Source organism: Solea solea, chromosome 16, assembly GCF_958295425.1.
Source record: "Solea solea chromosome 16, fSolSol10.1, whole genome shotgun sequence".
Taxonomy (NCBI): Eukaryota; Metazoa; Chordata; class Actinopteri; order Pleuronectiformes; family Soleidae; genus Solea; species Solea solea.
This window is the reverse complement of record NC_081149.1, coordinates 10,186,156-10,211,198: the sequence shown is the minus strand read 5'-3', so window position 1 is coordinate 10,211,198 and position 25,043 is coordinate 10,186,156. Positions and strand designations below refer to the sequence as shown.

General features: G+C 42.0%; 1 protein-coding gene across 2 annotated transcripts in view; it reads right to left on the bottom strand.

Annotated features, from left to right (window-relative positions):
- Positions 1-25,043, bottom strand: part of mrc2 (mannose receptor, C type 2) — a 30,713-nt gene that overhangs the window by 4,578 nt on the left and 1,092 nt on the right. Inside the window, exons 2-26 of one of the 2 annotated variants that reach the window (XM_058653197.1) lie at positions 17,628-17,975; positions 17,541-17,597; positions 14,114-14,287; positions 13,245-13,409; positions 12,443-12,556; positions 12,109-12,252; positions 11,815-12,006; positions 10,821-10,975; positions 10,606-10,710; positions 7,000-7,115; positions 6,736-6,884; positions 5,487-5,707; positions 5,259-5,401; positions 4,673-4,769; positions 4,439-4,568; positions 3,849-3,881; positions 3,564-3,730; positions 3,100-3,268; positions 2,874-3,016; positions 2,609-2,717; positions 1,875-2,041; positions 1,679-1,787; positions 1,332-1,570; positions 635-797; positions 118-267 (exon numbers count right to left, since the gene is read on the bottom strand). In XM_058653197.1, the coding sequence (XP_058509180.1) occupies positions 118-267; positions 635-797; positions 1,332-1,570; positions 1,679-1,787; positions 1,875-2,041; positions 2,609-2,717; positions 2,874-3,016; positions 3,100-3,268; positions 3,564-3,730; positions 3,849-3,881; positions 4,439-4,568; positions 4,673-4,769; positions 5,259-5,401; positions 5,487-5,707; positions 6,736-6,884; positions 7,000-7,115; positions 10,606-10,710; positions 10,821-10,975; positions 11,815-12,006; positions 12,109-12,252; positions 12,443-12,556; positions 13,245-13,409; positions 14,114-14,287; positions 17,541-17,597; positions 17,628-17,975 (3,759 nt within the window). Of the gene's footprint in view, positions 1-117; positions 268-634; positions 798-1,331; positions 1,571-1,678; positions 1,788-1,874; positions 2,042-2,608; positions 2,718-2,873; positions 3,017-3,099; positions 3,269-3,563; positions 3,731-3,848; positions 3,882-4,438; positions 4,569-4,672; positions 4,770-5,258; positions 5,402-5,486; positions 5,708-6,735; positions 6,885-6,999; positions 7,116-10,605; positions 10,711-10,820; positions 10,976-11,814; positions 12,007-12,108; positions 12,253-12,442; positions 12,557-13,244; positions 13,410-14,113; positions 14,288-17,540; positions 17,976-25,043 lie in introns of both variants that reach the window. The other variant, XM_058653196.1, reaches the window with a different exon arrangement.

Here is a 25,043-nt window from a genome sequence, read left to right as displayed (position 1 = left end):
AAAAGCATCTACATTTAGACATATTGATACATGTGGTCTAGTGTGTGTTGCACTAGAGTGGATTTCAGTTTCAGTCTGTCTCATGTCAGCGCGTGGGAGCGTCTGCTGCTTCCCTACCTTTTTTGCAGGTCGTGCGCGCGTCCTGCTGTAGTTTAAGAGTGTGCAGGTTGAAGGCGTAGCAGTGGTTTCGGAAAGGCACCCACGCCGACTCTCCTACAGTTCGGGGACACTTGCCAGGGTAGATCCACTGGTGACCGACTGGCTCATCTGGCAGCATGGAAACACAGTTATGATGACGACAGTTTAACCACGGAAAAGGGATAAATCTCATGGTTTTGGTAAACAGTTACTCAGTAAGCTGAATATGTTATGTTTTAAGTACTAGTCCTTTTAAAGGTCCTAATATTACTGGTCTTATTACTTGGTATCATAAGTCATTTTACATTACTCATTCTATTATTTTGTAAATACAATCAAAAAGTGATAAAAGGTAAAAAAACTACTTTGCTTCCAAATTGTAATATTCTAATTAGGGTAAAATAATAATATCAGTAGTGGGTAATGCATACTGCCCCACACTATCGTTGGTAACGTGTAAACTACTCTATATCGTGTAAATATTCAACACAAATACCACTAATTTGACAGATAGCAGCCTCCAGTTTAGCATCACAGGGACTCATAGACCACTGGCCCGTCGTGGTCATGTGACCGCATCCAGCCATCTGATTGGGCTCCCCGTCGTTCCAGTTTGAATAGGACACATCCTCTGCACCCAACCAGGTGAAACTCCGTCCCTGAGAACATGAAAAATGAGTTGCAAAGCACTGACAGCATACAAAACACTGGTGAACTGAAGAAATGAATAAAACATAAAAAGTATGTACGTAAATGTCCAGTCAGTAACATTTGTTATATTATATGGATCTTGTATTTATATTCTTTTTCTTCTTCTTCAGTTTGTCTCTTGTAAATGTGTACAACTGATCTATGTGCCTTAAAATTGCCCCTCTGGGACAAATAAAGTTCTTTGAATTGAATTGAATTGAATTATTATAAATATACTACCCATCTGAGGCTGAGTGTGTATTTCATAGCCTCAGAATAAGCCTTTTATGTGTACTTTGTGCAAATGCAGTGCTTTATGGAAGCACTCTCCAACACCGCCATGTTTTTACATTAGTTCTAATGGACATACTGTGTGTTTGGCATTTTGAAGCAGAAAGGCAAATGTAAAAGGCCAATGTAGGTCCCTGATCTGCTTCAGTCTCCTACTACGACTTCAGCTACGAGCTGGACCTTTAATATAACGTATAAGTTAACAGACTCACTCCGAAGTTATAAAGCGAGATCCAGGCTGGCCGGCGCAGGCTGTTGATGAGCAGGGTGAGGTAAGCCTGCTGGAAGGGATCCTTCACTGTCGCCAGAGTCCCATTCAAAGAATTGCAGACGTGCAGAGCACCGGTCCAGTCCAGGCGCTTCTCTACCACTCGGTACGTCACTCCGCCCAGCTCGACTGGCGTCGCCAGGGAGGCAGGGATCAGGGCAGGCGCTGGAGGTAGATCTTGGTCTGAAGAGAGAAGAAAGTCAGATAGGATTTAATGTGAGTCGACTCACTCATTTTACAAGTCTTCACTTGTGAAATGCACATTGTCAGAGATTATATCTGATGACTCACCTTGACGCCTTTGACAAATGTAGCCGTTACTCTCCATCTCACAGGCTCGGGAGGCCCACATGCCAGTGTTCTTCTTTGGGCTCCCGTGAATCATCACCACACAGTTTCCCTGCGAGGTCGACAGTGAAATAATCAGAGCAGGAACAGATAGAGGACAATGCCGAGCTGTGACTGGTGGCTGTAAACTTGTAAGTACCCGTGTCTTGTTTTGGTGTGGACCACTGTTGTCGATTGGCTCTCCAGGACCCCAGTTGGTGTAGCTGAGCAGGCTGGTCTTAGTCCACTGGAAATGACCTTTGGAGTCTGAAGTCAAACCCACCCAAAGGTCAATGCTGGCATTGTTCAGCAGGGTGGTGATGAAAGCTGTGAGAAGGAGACAAGATTAAGAGAGACAGGTATGACACATTTATTAACTGTCACAAATAACAACAAGTGGCATATTGGATTAACATAAAATAAAATCAAATTATTGGATTTTTAAAAGGTGCTATTTTGAAAAATAGTTGAATAGTATTCAAACAGTATTCAAAACAAAAATGATAGAACTGTTACCATAGTTTTACAGTTTCCTCCCTGAAGCAAACACAGAAGTAACAATATACTGAATAGCCACCAGGGGGCAACTATGCTGGTTACAAAAGAACATTAGACTGGGAAAATTAAACTACCCCCTGAGGAATTAATGTTTTAAACCATTAATAGCAAATCATGTTCCCATTTAAAGGAAAAATACACAAATGTTCCTGTCAAATAGGAGCCTGGTTGTAGATGACGCCTCTGAACTTCCATTTACAAAACGTCAACATGGGCAAATCATGATTCTGTGTGCTTTCAAAATGGTCCAGTCTCTTCTGGGTAACTTAATAAACCTATCTTTGGTCTTATCTCCACCACCATGACTGTACGTCAGTTGTCCTCTGCTGTTATTACCTTGCTCCAAGTGATTGGACACCATGGCCAGTACACCTCCCTGTATCTCGCATTTCAACTTGGACGCAGACCATGTGACCTTGTACAGTTGATCAAACACCCTGAAACACTTAAAAAAAAAGCACAAAGAAGTCAGCTCAGGTCAAATTGGGTCAGTTTGATTAAGGACAGTATAAAATGTGCATTAAAGTTGAGCTGCTATACCTCCCCGGCCTGTTTTAACATGATAAATACACTTTCAAATCCTGTTGTGTCTTAGCTCTACCTTATGCTGAAAGGAAGCCCATCCTTGTGGACAGCCTGCGGGAGGGTGAGGGGATGCTGGGGTTGGAGGAATGGTGCCAGTGACATTCACTCTTTTACAGATGTAAGGCAGGTCAGAGTGGCACTTTTGATCGGACCAGTCCCCTGATTGGAAGTGAAAAAACACAAAATCATGTAAAGTGCATTGGATTTAGCCTCTTGAGGCCACATATTCTGGCTCTTTTTACCTTTACTGGCTGATAAGTAGACACATTTGCGGTCACGGCTGAGAGCATGCGGCCTCCCCAGAGCCCAGGACACGTAGTTGAGCACCGAGTGATCGGACCAGCGGAAACGGCCGTCATTTTCATAGGTGTGAAGCCCCACCCACCAGTTGTCGCCCTCCACTTTCACCATCTAAACAAGATAGAGAGAAACTGTGAAAAAGTGTGTCAAGACTGCGTGCTGATTTATATCACAGCAGGACTCCAAATGTGTGGTTGTACGATCCTGAACTGTAGTTACACAGTGCGGTTGCTATGCAGAATGTGGAGACACCATAATTAGTGGTGATCTTCACAAACACGTTTGTGCCTGATAACAGATTTGGCCAGATGAAGCCGGACCGCTGGCTGAGACAATCACGATGAATTGCAGCTCTGGGGTTAAATCAACGCCTATAAATGATAACGATGAACACGTTTATCATTGCCTTGCGTAAAGTGTTTGCCAGGAAAGCCTCTTCCCCTGCTGAGTGGACGGAGGCCAGTGAGGAATCGAACCAGGAGCAAATTCTCTGGGCCTGGTCCCAAGTGGTGCGGTGGTCAAAGAATTTATACTCGGCCTCCTGAAAGGTGACCCACTCTGGTGAACTGGTGCCTGACAGACGAGAGATAAAGAAGAAGAAGAAGAAGAAGAAGAAGGAAACATGGGCAGGTTTTCAGTGGTCATTTCTGGAAGTTCAGAAGTTAATTTGGAAGCTGAATAAAAAACTCACCTTCGGATACTTCTGGTTCCTGTTCCACACTACCTACAAACACACAATCAAACAAAAGGTGTGTTAATGACATAAAAACTAGTGCTTTAGGAAGGAAAACGCCAACTGAAGAAAAATAGAAATCATTATTTCATCCAAGTACATCCATTCAACTGCTTTTTAACCCGAAAATCGAAGCTGTCAATCAAATAGCAGCAATTCAATGTATTCAGACACGCAAACACAGACAAGACAAGTTCATACTGAGCATCAGAATGGGAAAGATGTGATTTAAGTGACTGTGAATGTGGCATGATAGTTAGTGCCAGGTGGGCTGGTCTTGATGATCGACAGAGATTTTCACAAAAATAATTTCCTCTAGGGTTTATAGAGAGTGGTCAGCAAAAGAAATGCCTTGTTGATGCCAGAGGTCAGAGGGGAATGAACAGATTGGTTAAAAATGATAGGAAGTAACTCAAATAACCAGAGGACCGGGTGCCACTCTTGCAACTTTATTAGGCGTCCTCTGTACCCAATAATGTGATCAGTGAGTATTTATACACCAATACTGATTCAATCGACATCATTAAATAAGTCTAGTGCGGTTTTACCTCTGGGGATCTTGCAGATCCAGTCGAGGTCAGAATCACAGTGCATGGCCAGCCAGGTCATGGTTCCTAAGTCTGCTGCAGCACACTGCCGAATGTTGTTAGCGTAGCGGCCAAAGTTCTGGTACGTGACCTGAGACAAACAGACACACATTTTGTTTTCAAATTAGGTTCAAAACTTTGCAGTAAAGTTGCATCTTTGTTTTTTTTTGACCAACTATTGTTGTCACAACTCACGGCCAATCCATCGCTCCACTTCCAGCTGCCGTTGTCCATGGGGTTCCTGCGGTTCAGTCCGATCCAAAACCAGTGCTGCTCATGCTCCTCTGATTCCCTGTGGACCGTATTGTCAGCATTGTCAAAAGGACAAGAGTCGCTCAAATATTTTTGGCCAACAAAGACCTCTCATGCCGGGTTCATTCCGAACAAGTCCTCAGAAAGTCATTTAGGGTTAATTCAAGTTCCCACTTATGTTCTCTATGATGAGTTTGTGCTTTAGAGGAAGACGTTTATTCCAGAGGTCATCAAACTGGGAACCAGTCCAAGAAATGTGTGTATACACCAGCAGTGCAGAGGCAGCCGGGGACACAACACTTATATACTGTTCAACTACTGAATGACAGACTTTTCATGGGTGCCTCTTTATGTTTTCAGTCATATTTCAATCTGTTTGTGACATAAAACACATCACTTCCTGTGTCTTGTGGAACTGATAGGCTTAATCAGAATTGTGTGAATTCATTTGACAATGATCTGAATCAATGGGTAATGTTAAATGAAGTCATTATCATGATCTTCGCCACAGTCAGAGGTGCACACCTACCCGAAGGTCTCATGAAGGATCTGCACCACATATTGCTCTTCGTCCGGGCCGGTGATGCTCAACAGGTTGGCTCCGTGTCTCCTGCAGTACAGGTGAGCCTGCAGCCAACTCTGCTTTTCCTCCAGCTGGGAGGAGTGAAACACCTGCACACAGATGACAAAGAGTAAATAACACTCAAGTCACACGTACAATGAGCACCAGCAGTGTGAGACATTTCCCAGAGTGAACCTTGTAACAGTAGCGCAGTTTATCGTTGCTCTTCCAGCCCCTGGGACAGGAGCCGCTGAGGCTCGGGGTCGGCTGAGGGACGGGGGGCTCGGGGCTCAGCGACGCGTCCTGGTTCTGTCGGCAGATGAATTTCGCCTTGTATGACGCACACTTCTTCACCTCCCACAGGCCGGTCGTGAAACCAGTCGCCATAGAAACGCAGCCGCCGCCGTCCACATTGACTGAAATAGACACAGGGTGAAATGTGGGTGAGAGCAAAAAAAAAAAAAAGAAAAAAAGGAGAAGATGCTGCACTGACGAAATACGTGGAAACACAGGAACCATGTGGAGGAGAGGAAAAGTGTGGGAAATAAGTTTCGAGACAGGGTTTCATTCCTTCACTCTCTGCTGCGGCTCATGTTTTCATAAATGGTGTGTACATTATTCACAGCTGGTCTTTTATTATATGGACGTCTTTTATTCTGACTGTACTGTACAGAATTTTGATTTTGAAAAACCAATTTCCTCACACGATATTATCTTAGGGTTGCGGTAGAGTCTATTGTATGTGGTCATCTGTATTTTAAATAAAAACATTTTTCTCTGTTACTGGCCAACCCAACCACAGCAATATTCTGGGAAGAGGTGAGTTCATATCTTTGAATCTTTCAGTGACTCAAAAGCAAGTCGATTCAGCTACAGCCTGCATTTTGAAAAGAGAGTCATTCGGTTTCCTGCCTCATTCCTGCTCTGATATCATCGCAGTGAGTTCAATAACTGGTTTCTGCTTTTGTTCGATCGGCAGAGTCAAATGAGGACATTTGTACATGAAACAAAGAAGGAAAGAACACATGGCAACGTTTATCGAGATTCCACTTGCAGATTCAATCCAAAACTGTCTCTGGTTCAGAATTGATCTCATGATCTGGGCAATTTGAAATCCCTGTTTATAGATTAGAGGAAACTTTAATGATCCCCTCAGGGGAGTGAACTCATTATAGCAACACAGACAATAAGGACACAAGCAGACAGAGGCTGACAACCAATAAACAAAACATAATGGAGCTGAATTGGATAGATCAAATGTAAAAACAATGTAAATAAAAATATGTATGTAATACATTGTGAAATCAATATACAAGAAACATTTGATTATCTTTGACATTAGCTCTGGTCGACCAAGCAAATATTTTTCCACGTTTGACAACAGGATCCGATTAAATGAATGATCTAAAATCATTCACAGGCTCATTTCAACATGATATGTTACCTGGTTGGTCACGGTTCCAGTTGGTGTAGGACACTTCATCCTTGCTGAGCCAGTGGAAGGAGCCGCGGTTGCTTTGGTTATGGAGGCCAATCCAGAAGGAATCCCCAGAGCGACCGAACAACAGGCTGTTGGCAAAGGCCTGTTCAAACCTATGAGGGTTGAGAAGAGTCTTATAATAGATGCAGCACTCACAAAACCATGCATTTTAATGGCTACACAGTAGAACACATGCGTGTCAAGGTGTGCGTTCATAGCTGTACACGCCTGTTGGTGATGGTAACAAGGGTGGCACGACTGTCCTCGCAGGATTTCCTGGCCTCATCGAAGGTGAGCAGATCTTCACCCACCCAGTAACAAGCTGGACTGTGCCACTTCCAGCCCTGAGAGGAGGGAAGACAAGAGGAGATGAGATTAGACAGACATGGGGGGGGGAAAAAGGCCTAAAAACTCACTTAAATAAAAGTGTATTGGTGCATTAAAATATGCATTCATTCAACTTAGTAAGGGGCTTTTAAAGTGATTATGTTTCAGAAGCACCATTTATGAAAAGGAAGTAATTCTATGTCATTTCAGGCCAACCAAAAATGATGAAGAGGTTAAGGGAAACAGAGGATCAAGTATTAAACGGGCAGACAGGGCATTTCTTCCACTTCAATCACTAACCGCTAAAGTCCTTTTGCCCTTAATCTTCCACGTAATGTCTTTCACATCTGTTCAGCACTCTCAGACATGTCACATTCACTCGCAGACAGACACCTCAAACCTTTTTTTAAAGGATCTCTCTCTCTCTCTCTCTCTCTCTCGGAGTGATGAAGAAAAAACTAATTTCTTCATATCAGCCAACTTTATCCCAAAAGTGGAATACAAAGAACAAGCCCATGCACGCAGAAAATAACATCTCCCTGGCCTCAATCCCTTCCTGCCAGCTCATGTACTGTAGCTGTGGACGTGTACAGATGCCAAGAGCAGCCAACACACAGAAGGTCACGAGGGGTGAGATAATGTGCAAGAATGAAAGCATGAGACACTTTTGTGTGAATATCCCACAACCACATTTGGCACCTGGACAGAAAGCTGAAAGATTACACCTGCTGGAGAGAAGCTCACGTCTTTCTCTCACACGTCTCTATCTATATCAAGACTTTAACAGCTATTGTTAGGTTTCTCCTAATAACACTTTTCCTTTCAGCATATTACAATGAACTTGTTTACACGCTCATGCTTCACAGGGAAGCTTTAAACTGTAGTGCATGACATTTAAATATGGACAAATACATTCAAACCATGATCAAATGAGTTCACACAACTCAGCTCAACACGACTCTCCGTGGGTTTCAAACACTGCACAGAGGAAGTGACTTGTTTCTTCTGATCATGACGATGACACAGAGGCAGAATAATTTCATCACCAACAACAACTAACAAAAACACTAAAAGTTACACACTGCAGCTTCAACCAAGCACATGTTTCATTCAGCCACATATCTCTACCTTACTTTTGTCAAAATCTCTTGGAAAAAAACCTGTGAAAACACAGTATTATTTTGAATATGATTTACTTTGTTAACCCAAACCAAAGAGCAAAAATTGCTCCTGTAATCTCTAATCCAAAACTCAGTTCCTGTCTCAGGGGTGCAGGACTCAGGATCTGTGTCTTTTAACAGTTTAAAGCGGTACAAAAGATGAACACGGGAACCCAGAGAGGTCAATTATTAGATTATATTGTGGGGACCCACTATGGTTGTGGGGCCTTAGCAGCTGCTTACGCCCCGGGCAGCATCTGACAATAGCGATTAATGTTTTCTAATCTTGCTCGAGCAGCTGAGCTACTCTCATTTAAAAAAGAAAAAAGATAAAAGAAAGCAGACAAACAATGGCTCTCCGTTGAGAAAGTAAAATGGCGACATTACAATAATGAGCAATCCATTCCATGTTTTCAGAGCAATGAGCTCAGCACTGGATGGGGTAAATGGTTTGCGGATCATGTTGTTTAATGTTGCAGAAATGGTCAGCGGGCTTCCTCGTCATCGTCGTGTGAAGTGAGATCATCTGCCGCAGGGCAACGCAGCGTGCGCTGTGGCAAATGACCCCCGTCACATTACCACCCATGATGCCTCACTCCCCCTGGGGAGACGCCTACAGATCCATTATGGCAAACAAATGGTCCATCCATACAGAGATCTTTGTTGAACGTTCACAGCTGAGCACCAGCACGACCCTCGGCTTCAGATGGTTTACATCATATATCAACACACAGACACAGAAATGTGACACTCCTCGAGATACACAGACACACTATATCTGTCCTCACGACGTGACTCGCCCCTGTGTGACACATTACTGAAAAGAACCTATTAAATCAGTCATTCCCAGAGACAGGGTTGGGACCCCAGGGCCGCAGGAGATATTTTATTTTTTATTGCACTTATAATCTGTTTACTACTCAGCCCTGAGATTCATTATTGGTGACAACTACAACACTAATCCCTGTGTCCTGTAGGAAAATGTCGGTCATTCTCACGAAACAACCAGCAGTAGCATCACCCGTAAGAACCAGGGACCTACAGGACGTCATCAGATGTCAATCAGAATATATATCATTATATTGAAGAACACCTGAAAGTATGGAAAATGTTGTGAATGATGTCAATCAAGTAGGAAGCAGGCTAATTTCTCCATAGACTTTTTACGCAAACAGAGTACTTTTTGAGACCGAGATTTACAATTTTTGCCATGTGAGGTTTTGCAACTGGAAATTCACAGATGTCACCTGCAACCAGGCACCCACTTTCTCTAAATGGGTGCATAATTTGCAAATTTGACACCTACAACTAGTGATTGAGACATTATAAATGAAGTGAGAGGGCACATTTCCCCATACAGTCATTCATTGTTTTGCAACCAGTGGAGTTGCCCCCTGGTGGCTGCTGAGTATACCATTACTTTAGAGTTGGCTTCAGGAAGGAAACAGTAAGACTTTATCCTTTTTTTTAATTTACTTTCTAGGGATGCACAAACTTTTACTAGTTTCGCAGCCCTATTTTTCATTTGAGAATATAATACTACATTTATTTGCAAGCAATATTTTTTATAAAAGTAACAATAAGACATTCAGTTGAAACTACTGCATAATTAAATGTATTATACTCAACATGAAATGACATACATATAAGATTGTTTGGCGTTTTAATTCCAGGTGTCCAGTTGATGTAATTATTTACTTAATTTTTAATATTAATAGATTTATTTTGCATCATAAATACGTTGTTATTGTGAAGTATCAAAACAACAACACTTTTACTTTGAAAGCCTATCTTCATTGCGATACCATGATGACATATTGTGTTATCATTTGAAGCTCATATTGCCCACCCACTACTGAACAGTTGTTTTTTTTGGCTGACCCCCTCTTGACCACACTAGATGCTCATTGGACCCCAGGTCATTTGAGTTTGACACCCGAGCTCTATGGAGACCGACAGCTCGCGTCGTCATATCTCTACAGCAGCCTGAATGTACGCTTTGTGTATAATTTTGTGTTTACATATACATATTTTTTTTCCAAGTCAAAAAAAAACAATGTCTGTTGCGTTTGTGTGTCCAGAGCGGAGATTGTCTAGTGAGCTTGTTAGTCTTAAGTCTTAAGGGAGTCATTTATATTACAGTTACAGACTGGGGGCCAGACTTGTGGGCCAGTGGAAGAATGAGAGACGGAGGACAGCTCTGGGTAACGGGGTCAAAGGTGAGGGAATGGCTGCAGTCGAGCTCACTGTGACACGACATACTGTGAGCAGCTGGAATAAGAGTGCAGAGACGTTGTATGGAGCGGCAAATCCAAAGAAAGAAAGAAAGAAAGAAAGAGAGGCTTACTTGTTTGCAGTCCTGGTGCTGTGGCTTCCCATCACCATTTGTTCCTGGTTTCTTACAGATGGAGGGCAGCGTCAAATTACAAGGGCTGTCATCCCAGCGGCCTTCCTGCACATGTCAGTAAGTAAGAAACAAACAGAGAGAGAGACAGCACAGCTGTTAAATATATATGCACGGAGGAGAATTTACTTAACTGCGAGGTGACTAAGGTCACTCACAGGTCCCCACATGGAGACGCAATCTTCTTGCGTGTTGCGGAAGTTGTTGGGTTCATATGGATGCCAGAAGGTGAAGGTGACGGGTGAGTGGTCAGTCCATTGGAAGTCCATTTGCATTTCAGTGTCATGAAGCCCAACCCATAGTTGGTCAATGTCTGAGAGAAGAAACGGATAGTACATTCTGGTTATGGAAGAAAACTTAAGATTATGACTCAGTCTTAAAGCTGTAGTGTGTAACTTTCAAATGCCAACGCCATTCACGTCATTCACGACTCTCTCCTCAAAATAGCAGTGTTTTGGTTTTGTGTTTGTCTGGACACAGTGATGTGTTTTACGTCACAGCTGTTGGAGGGAAAGCAGAAGTGAGACACCAGCAGAAATGCTGGAGTCATCCTTTCACAGAGCTCTGTAGACTCACCTGAGGTGTGGCGTTAGTGACACTAGCAGTGTTTTGGGGACAGAAGTTGCACACTGGAGCTTTAATATGAGATTTTCACATTTTCCCCGAGGTTCAATAACTTAGTTGGAGCAACTCCATGACCTCAAATACTTTATTCCTCATTTAATGTGCTGTTAATGAAGATATTTTGATCGAAATATTGCACAACTGAATTGCTTGGAATCGAAAAAACCCAACATATTTCTCAGTGTTGTGATAGATCTGAATGTGGACTCAGTGAACCCATTTTTCTTCAGCATCACTTGAATGACTGCCTGATCTGATTTCCCTCGACATTTATGCAGAACAAAATCAAACATCAAAATACCCTGCCCTACTCTGACAACAATACATTCTAATAGATGTTTCATTCCTTAATATTCAACGTCTGGTGGTGACCTCTGTAGCACATGTGTAGATTTCAGAAAACAGGCAACCATTCAACGTGGTTGGAAATAGGGAACAAACCGACAAAGTAAAGGGTGAATGTGACCTGTTGGGATTTAATTCAATTCCCGGGTCTTTATTGCAAAGCAATATAGGAAGAAAAATCACCTCTCTTCAAGTTGCGTATGATGAACTCCAGCTCAGGAAGAGTGTGGATGCTGACCAGGTTGGCTTCCACCTTCTGACAGGTTTTCCGAGCTGTGTGCCAGTCAGTCTTCTCCGAGGTCAGTTTGTAGCAGCCAGCCTGGAAAGACTGCCAGCCCACATCACATTCATATTTCTTATCATCAGTCCATGAATCTGTAGGAGCAAACAAAACAAAACTGATCAAACAGGTGGACCTCCTTGGCAGAGTGGCAGGACCGTAACTGCTGCGCTCAGCTTTAATGCCAACACACTGACCTGTAGTAAAGGGGTCCAGGGTTGCATTGGGCCTCTTCTTACAAACATAAGGCAGAGCAACGGAACAATCGCGACTTTGCCAACGACCGGATGACTCTGTCCTGATCACGGCACAGTTCTCCTCCTCAGCGTGGTTCGGTTGGTCTGAGGATGAGAGTCAGACATAAAGAGAGCATCAACAACAGCAAAATGCCCTTGTTCAAAGCACTTAACCCGAGAAACCTCTGGTTATCGAGAAGAGAAGACTGTGGCTGCATTGGAAGGCTGCCAGGTGTTTGTTTGAACGAAACATCAGAGAGATTAGAAAGGGTTGATTCTGTTTTTATGGACTAACCTTGCTCCCAGTTAAGATATTTCAGTGGTGAGGAGTCGGCCCACTGCCAGCCCCCGTTGACGTCCAAGTCATTGAGGCCAATCCACAGAGCTGCACTGTAGCCAGTCAATAAACCTAAAACAGCAAGACAACACCTTCCTCAAAACCTATTAAATATAACACAAGAACATACCATCTGTATTTTATTGCTTATTATTTTACCCTGTCCTGTGACAGAGTGAAATAACAGGATATTGTGGAGGAACAGCAACAGCAACTGAATAAAAATAGAGTATTCCTGAATTGAAATAGACAGTTTTTGCTCGTGTGTGACATCATGCTGCACAGCAAACTCCATCCCATCAGTGAATTTCGTGACTTTTATGTTTGCTATAAGCAGGCTTAAATAAATTGAAGCTTAAAATGGAAAAGAACAGCTTTTTTCTGTCAAAGGTCATTTTGTAATCCCCAAAACAACAAATGAGGGTTAAAATAGTACCTGATTCTGGGAGAAGAGAGTGGAATTTGATGTGAATGTGAAAACCCTAACATTAATATGCCAATTTCTGATTAATTGTGTTGCAAAGTTCTGTTACATGACAAAGAATGCTAATTTAATTTGATCAGTATGGGAATTGTGGTACGCGTTGTTGAGTAAGACACTATTTAAATTACAGAGCTGTGATATTTCTGCACATCTCTGTCCTTATTTTTTTAGAAATTGTTACATTTACAGCTTGTGACTATGAACGAGTAAGTCACTCGATGACAGTTTCCTGCTACATCAGGGTCATCAGCACTGTGTCAATGATGTTAACTTTACCGTTAATGTAGGTCTGCTCATGCAGCTTGGTGACGCTGAGCAGATCTGCCCCCTGCTGCTGGCAACTGATCCGAGCCTCACTCCATGACAGCGTAGCCTGGAAGTTAAACTGGTAACAGCTGTCGGCCAGTGGGTCAGTGTCCCAGAATGTCTCGCAGTTACTGCCTGACAAAAATGAAGAGTCAGTTAGATCAGATAAAATAGCAGGGAGGAAACAGGAGGTATGTAACTCATACGGACGAGAAGAAACTATACAGTACGTTTACATGCACAGGGTAATCGAGCTAAGGCAGTAGTCTGACTAAGACAGGCAACTGGATAACTTGTTGTTTCCGAGTATACATGCGGCCGTGTACGTCTGACTCCACCTCCGTAGGTGGCGCTGTATCTCTCTATCAATGAGTGCGTTTTGAATCAGTTTCCTGTTGACCTTTACATCACAGACAGCCAAACAGCGAATGGTGAGACGAATGGTGCTGTGGTTCTGTATGTTTCGTGCCTGCTGTACATGTTAAGCGTGACACAAATTAGATGGAGCATGGCTGTTGTGGTTGCTGTGCTGTCTGAAGAAAGACGCCACCATCTATGATAACTGGTAACAGTACTGCGGTTTATTCTACTTTCCTTCTACTTCCGGGACAAAGACAATTTAGTGCATGCGCAGAAAGCCAAGTCTGACTCCAGTCCGACTCAGCGTATACTTTTTAATCGGACTAAGCTACTCTTAGTTGGACTAAGGTGCTAACATGACATTAAAAAAAGAGGTTATTGTCTTAGTCCGACTAAAATCGCATGTAAACACACTGTATAGTGAAGCTCATAATGTTTCCAGTGAGCTGAGAGATGCACCTCTCAAAGTGATCACTTACTCTTGACAGGACAAAACCCCCAGCGCTCGTCCTTGCCATAGTCAAAGGTGGTGGCACACCAGAGATGACCGTCTTCACGGCCGATACTAGTGCAGCTGTGGAACCACTTTCCATCATACATGAAGGGCAGGTAGCAGGGGCGGCCGTGAGAGTTCCCCTGGATTGTATAGATCTCTGTCGGGGCAAAGAGAGGGGAAAGGCTTTTAAATCCCTGCCTGTGCATGAGTCGTCTTGTTATTAATTCCTAATCTGTTTTCTCAACGATGTGTACAATCAAACAAGGGATGATATTCCAGTCTAAACAATAAAGTCACACATTGGCCCACAGATGGAACAGTAAATAAATACGTCATTATCTTTTAATTATGAACTTAATGTGAAAATAAAACCAACAGCTGTGGAGTGGGAAAAAACAGAACTCTAATTATTCGTATAATAAATCAGAATCTTTAAGTGACTATTAATGGCTTTCTGGGTTTGTTTAATGACAGTTTGACAAAATACTATGAAGCTACTGTTGTACAGGAATCTTTTCACCAGTGCAGTATGGTGTGAGGAAAAGGGCAACAGTGAGAGAGAAAGAGGGAGAGGCTCGATCTGTAGTGTTACCAAAACACTTTAGGCCAAGGGAAAGTAGGGCAGACATGTTAAATAAGGGAGGAAAGATTTTTTTGACTTCCCCTGTTCTCCACCACTGACTGGCTGTGTGGCTACAGTCGAGCTGCTTCCCGGGTTGACTAATGTCAGAAATATTCCTCTCCAGCAGCGCGCTGACTTCACAGAGAAACTTGTGAAGTTCCGCGCATGAAAGTAACATTTCCCGACATAACCAACCCCACTTATACACACAAAAACAAACCGTAAAAGAGGAAGAATGAAGAAGGTGGTATAGGGAGATTTTACAGTCTTATATTTATGGTAGATGTGGTTTTAATTGCAGCGTCGACTACGGACGCCTTCGTCTGAGCATCGTGACACAGTTTGAACAACCACCACACTTGATACGGGTAAGAATGGTGCTGGTGGTGGAAATGAGCCCATGCTGCAAACCACCATGGTTATATTTAATCTACAGTGAAACTATATAAATACAAATATACTTAAGGCAGCGCACGACTCTGTGTTTACCGGCGTTTACAAACACCAGCAAAGTTTTCCTTGGCTTTCTGACTGGCAGCCAGCCGCATGTCCCAGAAACTTCCCTCAGCGCAAGAGTTTGCATGCGTCCATTTGATCAGATGCAGCTGTGGTGTCCACAACGGTAAGTCTATCCGCCATAGTGAGGCAGCAAAACATGCACTGAAGGAGCCGCTCGACAATTACTGCAGCCAGGAGGATGACAGATCCTTCAACAAGGGCTGTCTGGACATTTACACAAATTCAATAACGTGGCAAAAAGACAAAAAGAAATTGTATTATTACGATATTGAGTGTATGAACTGAATCCTTTACAGTGAATAGCGTGTGTTTCATCAGATCTGGCTGGCAAATGTATTTTTTTGATTTATATGCATTTGCACAATACTCCATCAGCTCCACACGACTCTCCCACGAGTTTGTCAGTATAGCTGTGCTTAGTTTTCGTGTCACATTCCCACGCTGCACATGAAGTGATGCACTTTATGTCACTGACTGATGGAGGGACGGCAGAAGCACAACAGCGACGCCAGTAAAGTGAAACAGCAAGATGACAGTGAGAGGTTGCTATATGGACTTGGAATCTTCCTTTGAGAAAGCTCAAAGTAGTTTTTGTTCAATTAACCTCTGCATGTTTTTGGTTTTCTCCACGTACTCCAGTTACAGGAAAACAACAGGGTCATGAACCCAGGATCAAGGCAACGGCGCTTACTGCTATGCATCAACAAAAAGATTCCGCCTCATCCGTTTAGTCCTGACTCATGCAGACAGCCTCTGTGAGTGTGTCACAGCAGTGAAGCAGGAGAGGACATGTCTTCCTCAAAGTAATGCCTCTCTCGCTCACTCGCTGCAGACACTCAGTCCACGTCTGCGGTTGTACCTTCTGAGAAACTACTACAGAAATATTACATAGTATTATGTAATAATTCACACAGGAGCCTCAAAGTACTACGAAACCTACAAAATGAGTATTTGCAGTCTTAGCATTTATATTGTCAACACACATGCATTAATGTACACACTAAAGTTAATACAGAAAATGAGTCGAGGAGATCATAAACACGTCAGTTTCTCAGCCTCTCTTGATATAAACACCTGTGTCAGTCCATTAAAGGGAACAAGACAGAGGTGAGATTGGAGCACAGCGGCCTTTCTGACATGTTTTAGCAGGATAGGCGTTGATCACATTAACAACGACATGCACCCTGGAACTGGAGGAAGTTAAACGGAGCTCAGCCATCACTGATTTGATTATTTACGCCTGTGACTTTCCTACTGTGAACGCTCTGCAAAGAGCCCGTGACTTACACGCATTAGCACCATTTAATATATTAGCATACATTATTACATAATTGTTTCTTGTCTATCATCAATAATGGGATATTGTGGTATTGCAAACCTCATGCAGAATCTTCCAGTGCGTGCAGTATCTGTTAACTCATTATTTATTTGTTGTTTTAGTATTTCTTTAGTGTTTTATTTGTTAAAATACTAAATTGCACAGTTATTCAAAACACTTATGGCACGTTTCCACCGGCTTGGCTCGACTCGCCTTGCCTCGGCACACGAGCGATAGTACCTGGTACGTGGTGCCGTCACAGGAAGAGGCGAGCAAGACATCCGACACACGAATCAAGCTGAACAATGCCGAACTGTAGCTCAGTTAAAAACACTTAACAATCCTAAAAACGTGGGTAAATTAATCTCCAACAATTACCAGGGAAATGTCTACAATCTCAATATTTAACAGAGGAGTCTGGTGTATTTAGCAACAGCACTGCTGATCAGCGACCAGCGAGCGGTATCACAAACCCTGCCGCTGTATTTCAGCCAAGTGTCTGTGTCAAGCGGAGTCTGTGCTCCAGTCATGGAGGAAGTACTTTTCAATGAACTGATTGTAATGATTCAGTTACACTCAAAACAACTGCTTTACAAGTCACTAGTCACTCGTTTGTGTGTGTGTGTGTGTGCGTGTAAAACAAAGTCATGGCAGTTTCATGCAGCCGTGCAGTGATGACTCCGCCCACGTTGAGTAGGTACTATTTTGTAGTGGAAAACCAACCTAAATCATGCCGTGCCGAGGCGAACTGGGACCACAGGTGGCTTTATATTCCCTTTGGGAAATATTCATATTCATGTATGTTAAGTGCCTCTATGTTTTGTTTACTGTATTTCCTTTTACTAAATGTTGGATTAATGGATTGAAAATTCATTGAGTCAGAAACTCTTTGTATTGTAGCTATGTTAAGACTGATTAAACCTTGCCATGTGGGTCTCTGATTTTGCTTACCTCCATATACTTTAGTACACAGGTCCTGTAAACCACCATGCAGAGTCCATTTCAGCTTAGAAGGACCATGCAGATTCCATTTCAGCTGAGAAGGAAGGGGGGATGAAGAGGAGTTCAAAATTGACGGCGCGGGCAGGTAGTTGTTGAGGTTGTCCAGCATCTGGCCACAGTTCCAGGTCCAGCGTATTCTGGGGGGCTCACGGTCACAGGTGTACACACCTAGAGGAGACTTGTCTGTCGAGGAGGTGAAATTACCAGTGGTCAAGCCCAGACACAGCGATGAGCCCAGGTTGAAGAGGCGTCCCCGGGTCACCCATTTCCAGCGCTGGTTGTCTTCCTCACAGGACTTTGACAGGACAAGGGAGTGATCCCGCACCCCCAGGCAGCCCTGGGCGCCCTCATGGAAGAAAGCAAAGTCATCGGAGTCCAGCGGCGCTGTGCAGGGAGAGAGAAACAGTGGCATCAGTCGATAATACTGATGAAAACAGAGTCCCATGTTAGCACCTAGTGTGACAAGAGAGGAGGTCGGGGAATGGGTCGATATCTCGTTTGCTGGCTGTTGTGTCGGGTTAGCTCGACTCTGGTGTGTCCGCCTAATAAACATTACCGTCACAAATCCTCTGACAATCCTGTGCATATGACAGAGGTCTCCACAGGATGTAATTGAAATGACACGCTATAAAGCTGCTAAAAGTGGTTGCACATGTTTTTAATGCAAGGTTGGACTTTTTCACTATGAACCACATGTCAAGAATTCACCTCGTTTAACCTGAAATAGCCTCTGTTCTTGTTCACTGCAGTTCAGTGGATAAATACATGATGACATGTATATCATAATGGGAACATGCAGAGTGACTTGTTCATACATTTGACACCATGCAACTCAATGTTAACAGGTCTGAATTTGATTAATTTGTTGAGAGTGCTATGATCCTCGGGGGGGGGGGGAAATGGGAATCTGGTTCCAGTCTGCAGATTTCTCTCAACTGCACACTGATGTCTTTATGGACATTACTGCAGTTTAATCCTCTGAGGAGCTATATAGACAAGCATGGTGTTACCCACAGAGGCCAATAGTATTCTCATACATGTTACCAACATCCAAAATAAGTAAAATGTTAACAAAAAACAAAGAGTTACTGAGAAAAAAGAAAGAAAGAAAAAGTGATGAACTTAACACATCCATGGCAATGGCGGAGCGCCAGATGCAGTGACTGGAATTTCGGGAACAAAACCCAACACCCTTTCTCCAAAAAAGATGTGGTTTTCCTTCTCTCGTGTTTTTCTTTTCTTTCTTTTTTCTTGAAAGATTTAGAAATTGGTATCCAAAAAAAAAAAATTCCACAGTGTTGGATGGTATTGGTGTGTGGTAGTAACTGTGAGTGAGGAGGGGAGAAAATAACGACGTGTAGGAGTGAATCTAAATTAAAACATACTAAAAAAAAACAGTATTAACATAGAGCTCATAGACATTCCTACTTGGCCAGCTCCTGTGAGAGGCCAGGAAGTGGGGTAAGTGAGAAAGATCACTGTGCGTTTGGTTAAAAAACACACAACTTGTGTGGGTATTTCAGTGCACTCTGAGTCTGAGGCAATCCCTCATTTCCTAACTCTCAGCTAAAACCTCCTGTGCTGCTTTTATGGACAACTGAGACAATAGAGTCTCATCAAAAGGCCCTATAAAAACCTCCCTGTAATCTGGTGGAGGCGACGGACACGCCCCTCTTCTCACACTCTGTGGTTGAGCTTCTCTGAAGCAGTGTTAGCTCATTCGGTTGAACACAGTAACGGCCTCGTGGCAGAGCGGCTCAGAGTAGGTTTTTGAATGTGTCTGAGTATAATCAGACATAATCACCACCCTGTTCTTTTTATAAAGCTGTTCATCTCTCACTTACAGGCAGCCGAGGGCCTTGTTTATACTGCCAAGTTTATTGTGTGAATCTCGAAAGATTCTCTCACCAAAGGGACACCAATCCTTTTTTTACAGACAGCTAGAAAAAGAAAACAATCGGCACAGATCTCAGTCGCTCCCGTGGCGAGACTTTGTTTCCATGAGGCTGTTACACTAGTCACTTCTATTAATGCAGCATAATCCAGAGCAGGACAAAATGTGGACAAAAAAAAAAAAAAAGTGCAGCGACCTGTTTCTGTGGAAATTCAAGAGTCTGGCGAATCCATTGAGTCACATGCTTCAAGGCAAAAACATCGCAGACCTCTGCCAGATCAGTACCTTCTCAAGTTTTCTCCAAACTATCTGCAAGCACAACCACTCCATTCTCCTGATATTCTCTTTAAAAACAATGCAAATTTAGTTTACTATCACAGAACACAAAGAAATCTAACAAGATTAATCCGCTAATTCTATCAGCTCGAGAAATCCTACCTGAGGCCCTCAGTAGAGATTATATAAACCCTCAGTATTGTCATTTATACTAATTTGCCTTCATGTCTCTGTCACAACAATCTCAGCTCAAGGTGCAATATCCGGTGCAAGTCAATAGAGTTTTCAGTTTTAGAAAATAGGTCACAGAGTCTGTGTAAAAAAAAAAAACCCGCATTACATCACTATTTGAATATAAACTATAGGTGACAATATGAGAGTTTCCTGCCAAAAGCTCTCAGAGCCACTCGACAACCTTGAGGATTACGTTCCAGACAGCAAAGAATCAGATTGAAAAGGGGACTTTTAATTCCACTCTGTGAAGAGGACATGATGGGATGTTTCATGTGGAGAAGTAAAAAAGAAAAACTCTCAGCGAGAGAGAGAGAGAGAGAGAGAGAGTGCAGAATTCCAGATTAACTTTAAGCCACTGAGCTCTGTGGAAGCTAAGCCACAACAGCTCTCCTGCTGTGATCTCATCCTCTTTTTTGCCCTGTCACCCCACACTGAGGACAGTTTCCTGCTGAAGAGAGAAGGAGGCTGAAAGAAACCTGTGGCCAAGAACAACCGGCAGAACCTGCCAAGAGAGGCCGATATTCCCAGAACTTCCACCTCCTCAACACTGTCATGTGCTGGATCAGGACTCAGGACAAGACTTGGGACTGTGGATGACTAATCAATAACACGTTTTCTGTTGAGTGGATGAGAGTGGCTCAGTACTGCTGCCTGATAATAACACTTTTCTATCTAATCTAAGAATCTAAACTCAAGCAGGATTTTCCATGAAACTGCATTGTGTTCTTACAGTAAAAAACAAGCGGGTGAGTGTGATGAAATGGCAACCAACAAATAAGACAGGAAATTCCAGCCCTCTGTGTTTGTGTCTTTGGTGTTTTATGGTGGTCTGGCCTCTGAAGCAACCCAAACTGTGGATAAGTTTTACCTCATCCAAGAAGCATGGGAGAGGAGGGAGACGAGAGGGGGGGGGGAGCGATGAGAGGAAAGGGCATATTTGCATTTTGCAGCTACACTCAGAAACTGACTGAACTGGAACCGTAGGAAGTGAAATTTTAGAAAGCAGTGAGCGAGAATAAGTGCACACAGTGTCGTAACTTTCCATCAGTCCCACACGTGGGCACAGTATAACGGCGATTACGAGAGCGCAGGTCTATACACGCAGTTCATAAGGAGCAACACTCAGTCAAAGCAGTGGGGAAAAGAATCCAAGTCTGGCCACTATTGAGCCGGGCAAATGTTATAACAGTAAAACTTCTCAGTAACAGTCAGACGGACAATTATCAAGTTACATAACACATCATTATTCAATTGATTTTCCTGCTTATTAGTGAAAGCCGAAGAAACCACGCAGTTCAACGTGGTTTTAGATGTTTGTTTATGAGCAGGGAAGTAAACAGATGTGCTTATGTGCAAACATTATGGCGAGATAACGGAACCTCTCTTGGATTACGTCTCAAATACATCACAAAAGTTATTGTTTTATTGTCCATCCCAACAGGACAAACCGAGAACACCACAGATGTGAGGCTGCTGGAGTCTTGATGTCATCACAGCAGCCTTTCATTTTGTACTCATGCCTGAATAAATGCAACTGCTCATCTGCTCCTCATGAACCAGGACGGAATATCCTGGGTGTCATTACTGACGATACATGTTCCTGAGTCTCATTTTTGTTTCATACTACAAGAAAGTTCATGACAGAACACTGAGCTGCTGCTGCTGATGTTTCACTTTTTTTAAACTGGTGGGTGGCTAAATTAAAATAAGAGTTCTCATGGCAACTCCGCCGAGACTACACGTCATTGATTCTTATCCGTTTGGTCGTAGGAGGAAAAAGCAACTCCAGCAACTTTCAGGGGACTTTGATGGCAGACATTTTAAAAATGAACTAATTTTTCCTCTAAGTAAACATCATCAGATTATGTAGGATCTAATCTATTACCTTGAAGGCTGAGAGTAAAACTCTGCATAAATCCAGCTATAATCAATCTCTCTAACCCTCAAACATAAAAATAGCTGCAAGTGCCAAATAGGACGATACCAAACAATTCAGTACGGTGACTTTAACACTTAGAAAACATCACTATCTGTATGACTACCGTAAACCAGGTAGATATTTAATGACGTGTATTTCTGTTTTGTGTTAGACTTCTTATTCCCAGTCACTCAGAGAGCAGTCGGGAAAATCACTGGCAGGAGAGTGAAGTTGGAAAAACTTTTGACTTCCAGGTGACAAGCTCTGACATCAGACTGTAGAACACCAGCATAGAACAATGTGGAATAATGTAACTCTGTCTCAGCACAGCCTGTCACTTGTCACATTGTCAATATCTGTCACATCTGTGCAATTACACTCTATGTTTCATACGTCAAGATACACATTTTCCTTTGCTCCATTTGACTGGGATTCTTTTTAATCATGCACTGGAAAAAGGCCACTCCACAAAATAAGCAAAACAAAATGTGTTTTTTGCTTGTAATAAGCAAAACATATCTGCCAATGGAACAAGTGAACATTCTCTTGGTAAGATTTTTTGAAATAAGACCGTTAAGCCTTAAAAGTGATCTTGAAATTAGCTGGGAAAACTCATTTGAGCTGTATTTTTACTAGTATTGTGATGTTTTGGGACACAAAAATAGTATTTTCCCCTCAAAAGTAGCATCTGTTTTTTGTCATCCTGTTTGTTTCAAGTGTATTTAATGAATTATTAGCTGTATAATTGTGACACTGTTCTAGATTTAAGTCCACCACTTGAAATTAGATTAGAAACTGAAATTTTGAGACAAAATGTCTTGAAGTCAGCATTCCTGACTCGTATTAGGCAGTGTAAGAAAAATAGTCACACTGCATTGTGAGTTGGGCATGTTGACCATGCAGTTTTCAATAAAGCAGATTTGTTGCCTCTAAGTCTATTTCTTGAAACAAGACGATTCATCTTTTACAAATAACACAGCAGTTTAAAAACTTTATGACATGTCAAAAAAGCTTGTTTCATCTGAGATATGACTCAAAACAAGACGTTTCCACTTAAGATATTCAAGATGCACTGTCTAAAAACAAACTCCTTTATCTCACTTAAATCTTACTCTTTAGGTGATTTTGTCTTACATTAAGTGATGAGATATTTTGACTAGAAGTTAGAAAATATACTTGGAAAGATTTTGAGTTTTACATGTTTATTTTGTTTCTTTTATTGTTTTTGCCAATTGCAAAACACATTTTCCCTTGAGAAACAATAAAGCTCTTAAAGGGGAAAATTCTAATCCCTGCAATACAACTGTGACTCTTAATAATCTTAATGTATTTTTTTCAATTGATATTTTGATTTGATTTTATGGCATTCTTGCATATTCTTATCTTAACCTTATCTTATATGAAGTGGTACTAAAACCAAAATAATGATTTTTTTATTTTACTATATTTTTGTTATATATGAACATAAAACAAGAAACACACAAACAAACAAAGAAAAGGAGGGCTAGGGCATGCCAGTACACACATTTTGAAAGTAGGAACAAATAAGAAAAGCATAGGTACAGTATACAACACAAATATCCACGCATTGGAATAGAAGAGTCTTAATGTTTGTAACGCCAGAAATAAGAGTTTGCAGTAGTGGATTGATTTTTCCAAATTTGAAGCCACGTTTCTTCTGGAATACCTGCACTAGCTTCTTTTTCCCAGCGCTGCCTAATGTAACCTGAGTTTTTATTCAATAACGTAAAGCTTTTGTATTGTTTCCCAGTGATAACTTTAGTAATTTTAGAATCGTAAGTGTCTATGAAGGAGGTTCAGCTAAATTAGGGGTCTTTATTATTTAAAAAAAAAAAAAAGTAGCAGACCTGTAAGCAACAATAAAAATCTTCCTTACCCAACCTATGATTGTACAAGTCCTCAAAAGAATTTAGGTTTCTGTTCTTTCTTATCCTACAGAAGGAGGTGATTCCTCGCTTCGTCCATTGTTTGCACTTATGGTCCTGTGAAGCTAGAGGGAAGTGCGGATGGAATGCAGGCCAGCTTAACAATTCAATTTCTCTATGAAGCTGATACCACGCCTGACCACATTTTCAGAGAGAAACTAGTACACTGATTTTGTAGCTGGTGGACATCATTAAACGTACCAGGGCAACGCACAACTGACTGAATAGGTATTTCCATTAAAGATAGGTCAATATCTTTCCACCTAGCTTCATAGGCTGGGTTACACCAACATACAAGATACTGTTATTGTTCCAGATGAACCTTGAAAAATGTTTGTCCAACTCTTTGAATCGTTTTGCAGGAACCTCTATTGGAAGTGCTGAAAATAGGTAATAACCGTGGGAGAATATTCATTTTGATTGTTCGGATTTCACCACCGAGGTCAAGGGGGAGCAAGCTCCACCTGCCCACATATAATTGTGAAGGTTTTTTTTTTGTCAGTAAGACACCAAGATATTTAAGTTGTGCCAATTCAATTGGTGCTTATACATCAATTGCTTTGAAGGCGCAAAAATGAACGGTCAAGACTTTTTTGCATGTTCAGTGTATAACCAGAATATTTCCCATACCTCCCCAGGATGTTCATGAGCAATGGGATACCAGATTCAGGATTTTTAAGTGTAACAAGGACGTCGTCCGCATATAGAACAATTTTGTTCTCTACACTTCCCACATCTATACCCTCCAGAGCAGTCTCCTCTCCGATAGCCTGGGCAAGGGGCTCCAAAATAACAATTATTTTGATCATCAATGAATCCGTCGATTAACCAATTAGTTGTTTTGTCTGTAAAATGTCAGAAAATGTTGTAAAATTTTGATTGGTCTTCTCCAAACCTCCCAAAATGATTTCTGCAAAAAAAATGTCTTTAAAAAACAGGAAAATATAACCACTATGAGGGTAAAATTACTTGTTTCAAGTGTATCAAGAAAAGGGCACTTCAAATTATCTTCAGTATCTTCAGCCTTAATAAGTAAATAAACCCAAAAGATGGTGTGAGATTAGATTAATACACTGAATTACAATTACACTATGTTTTCATTTGTTGCAGTCCTCGAACCAAAATTAATCTGTTTTAATAATGGCTTTGTTCTATGAAGCAAAGAATCCAAAGAATATTCACAT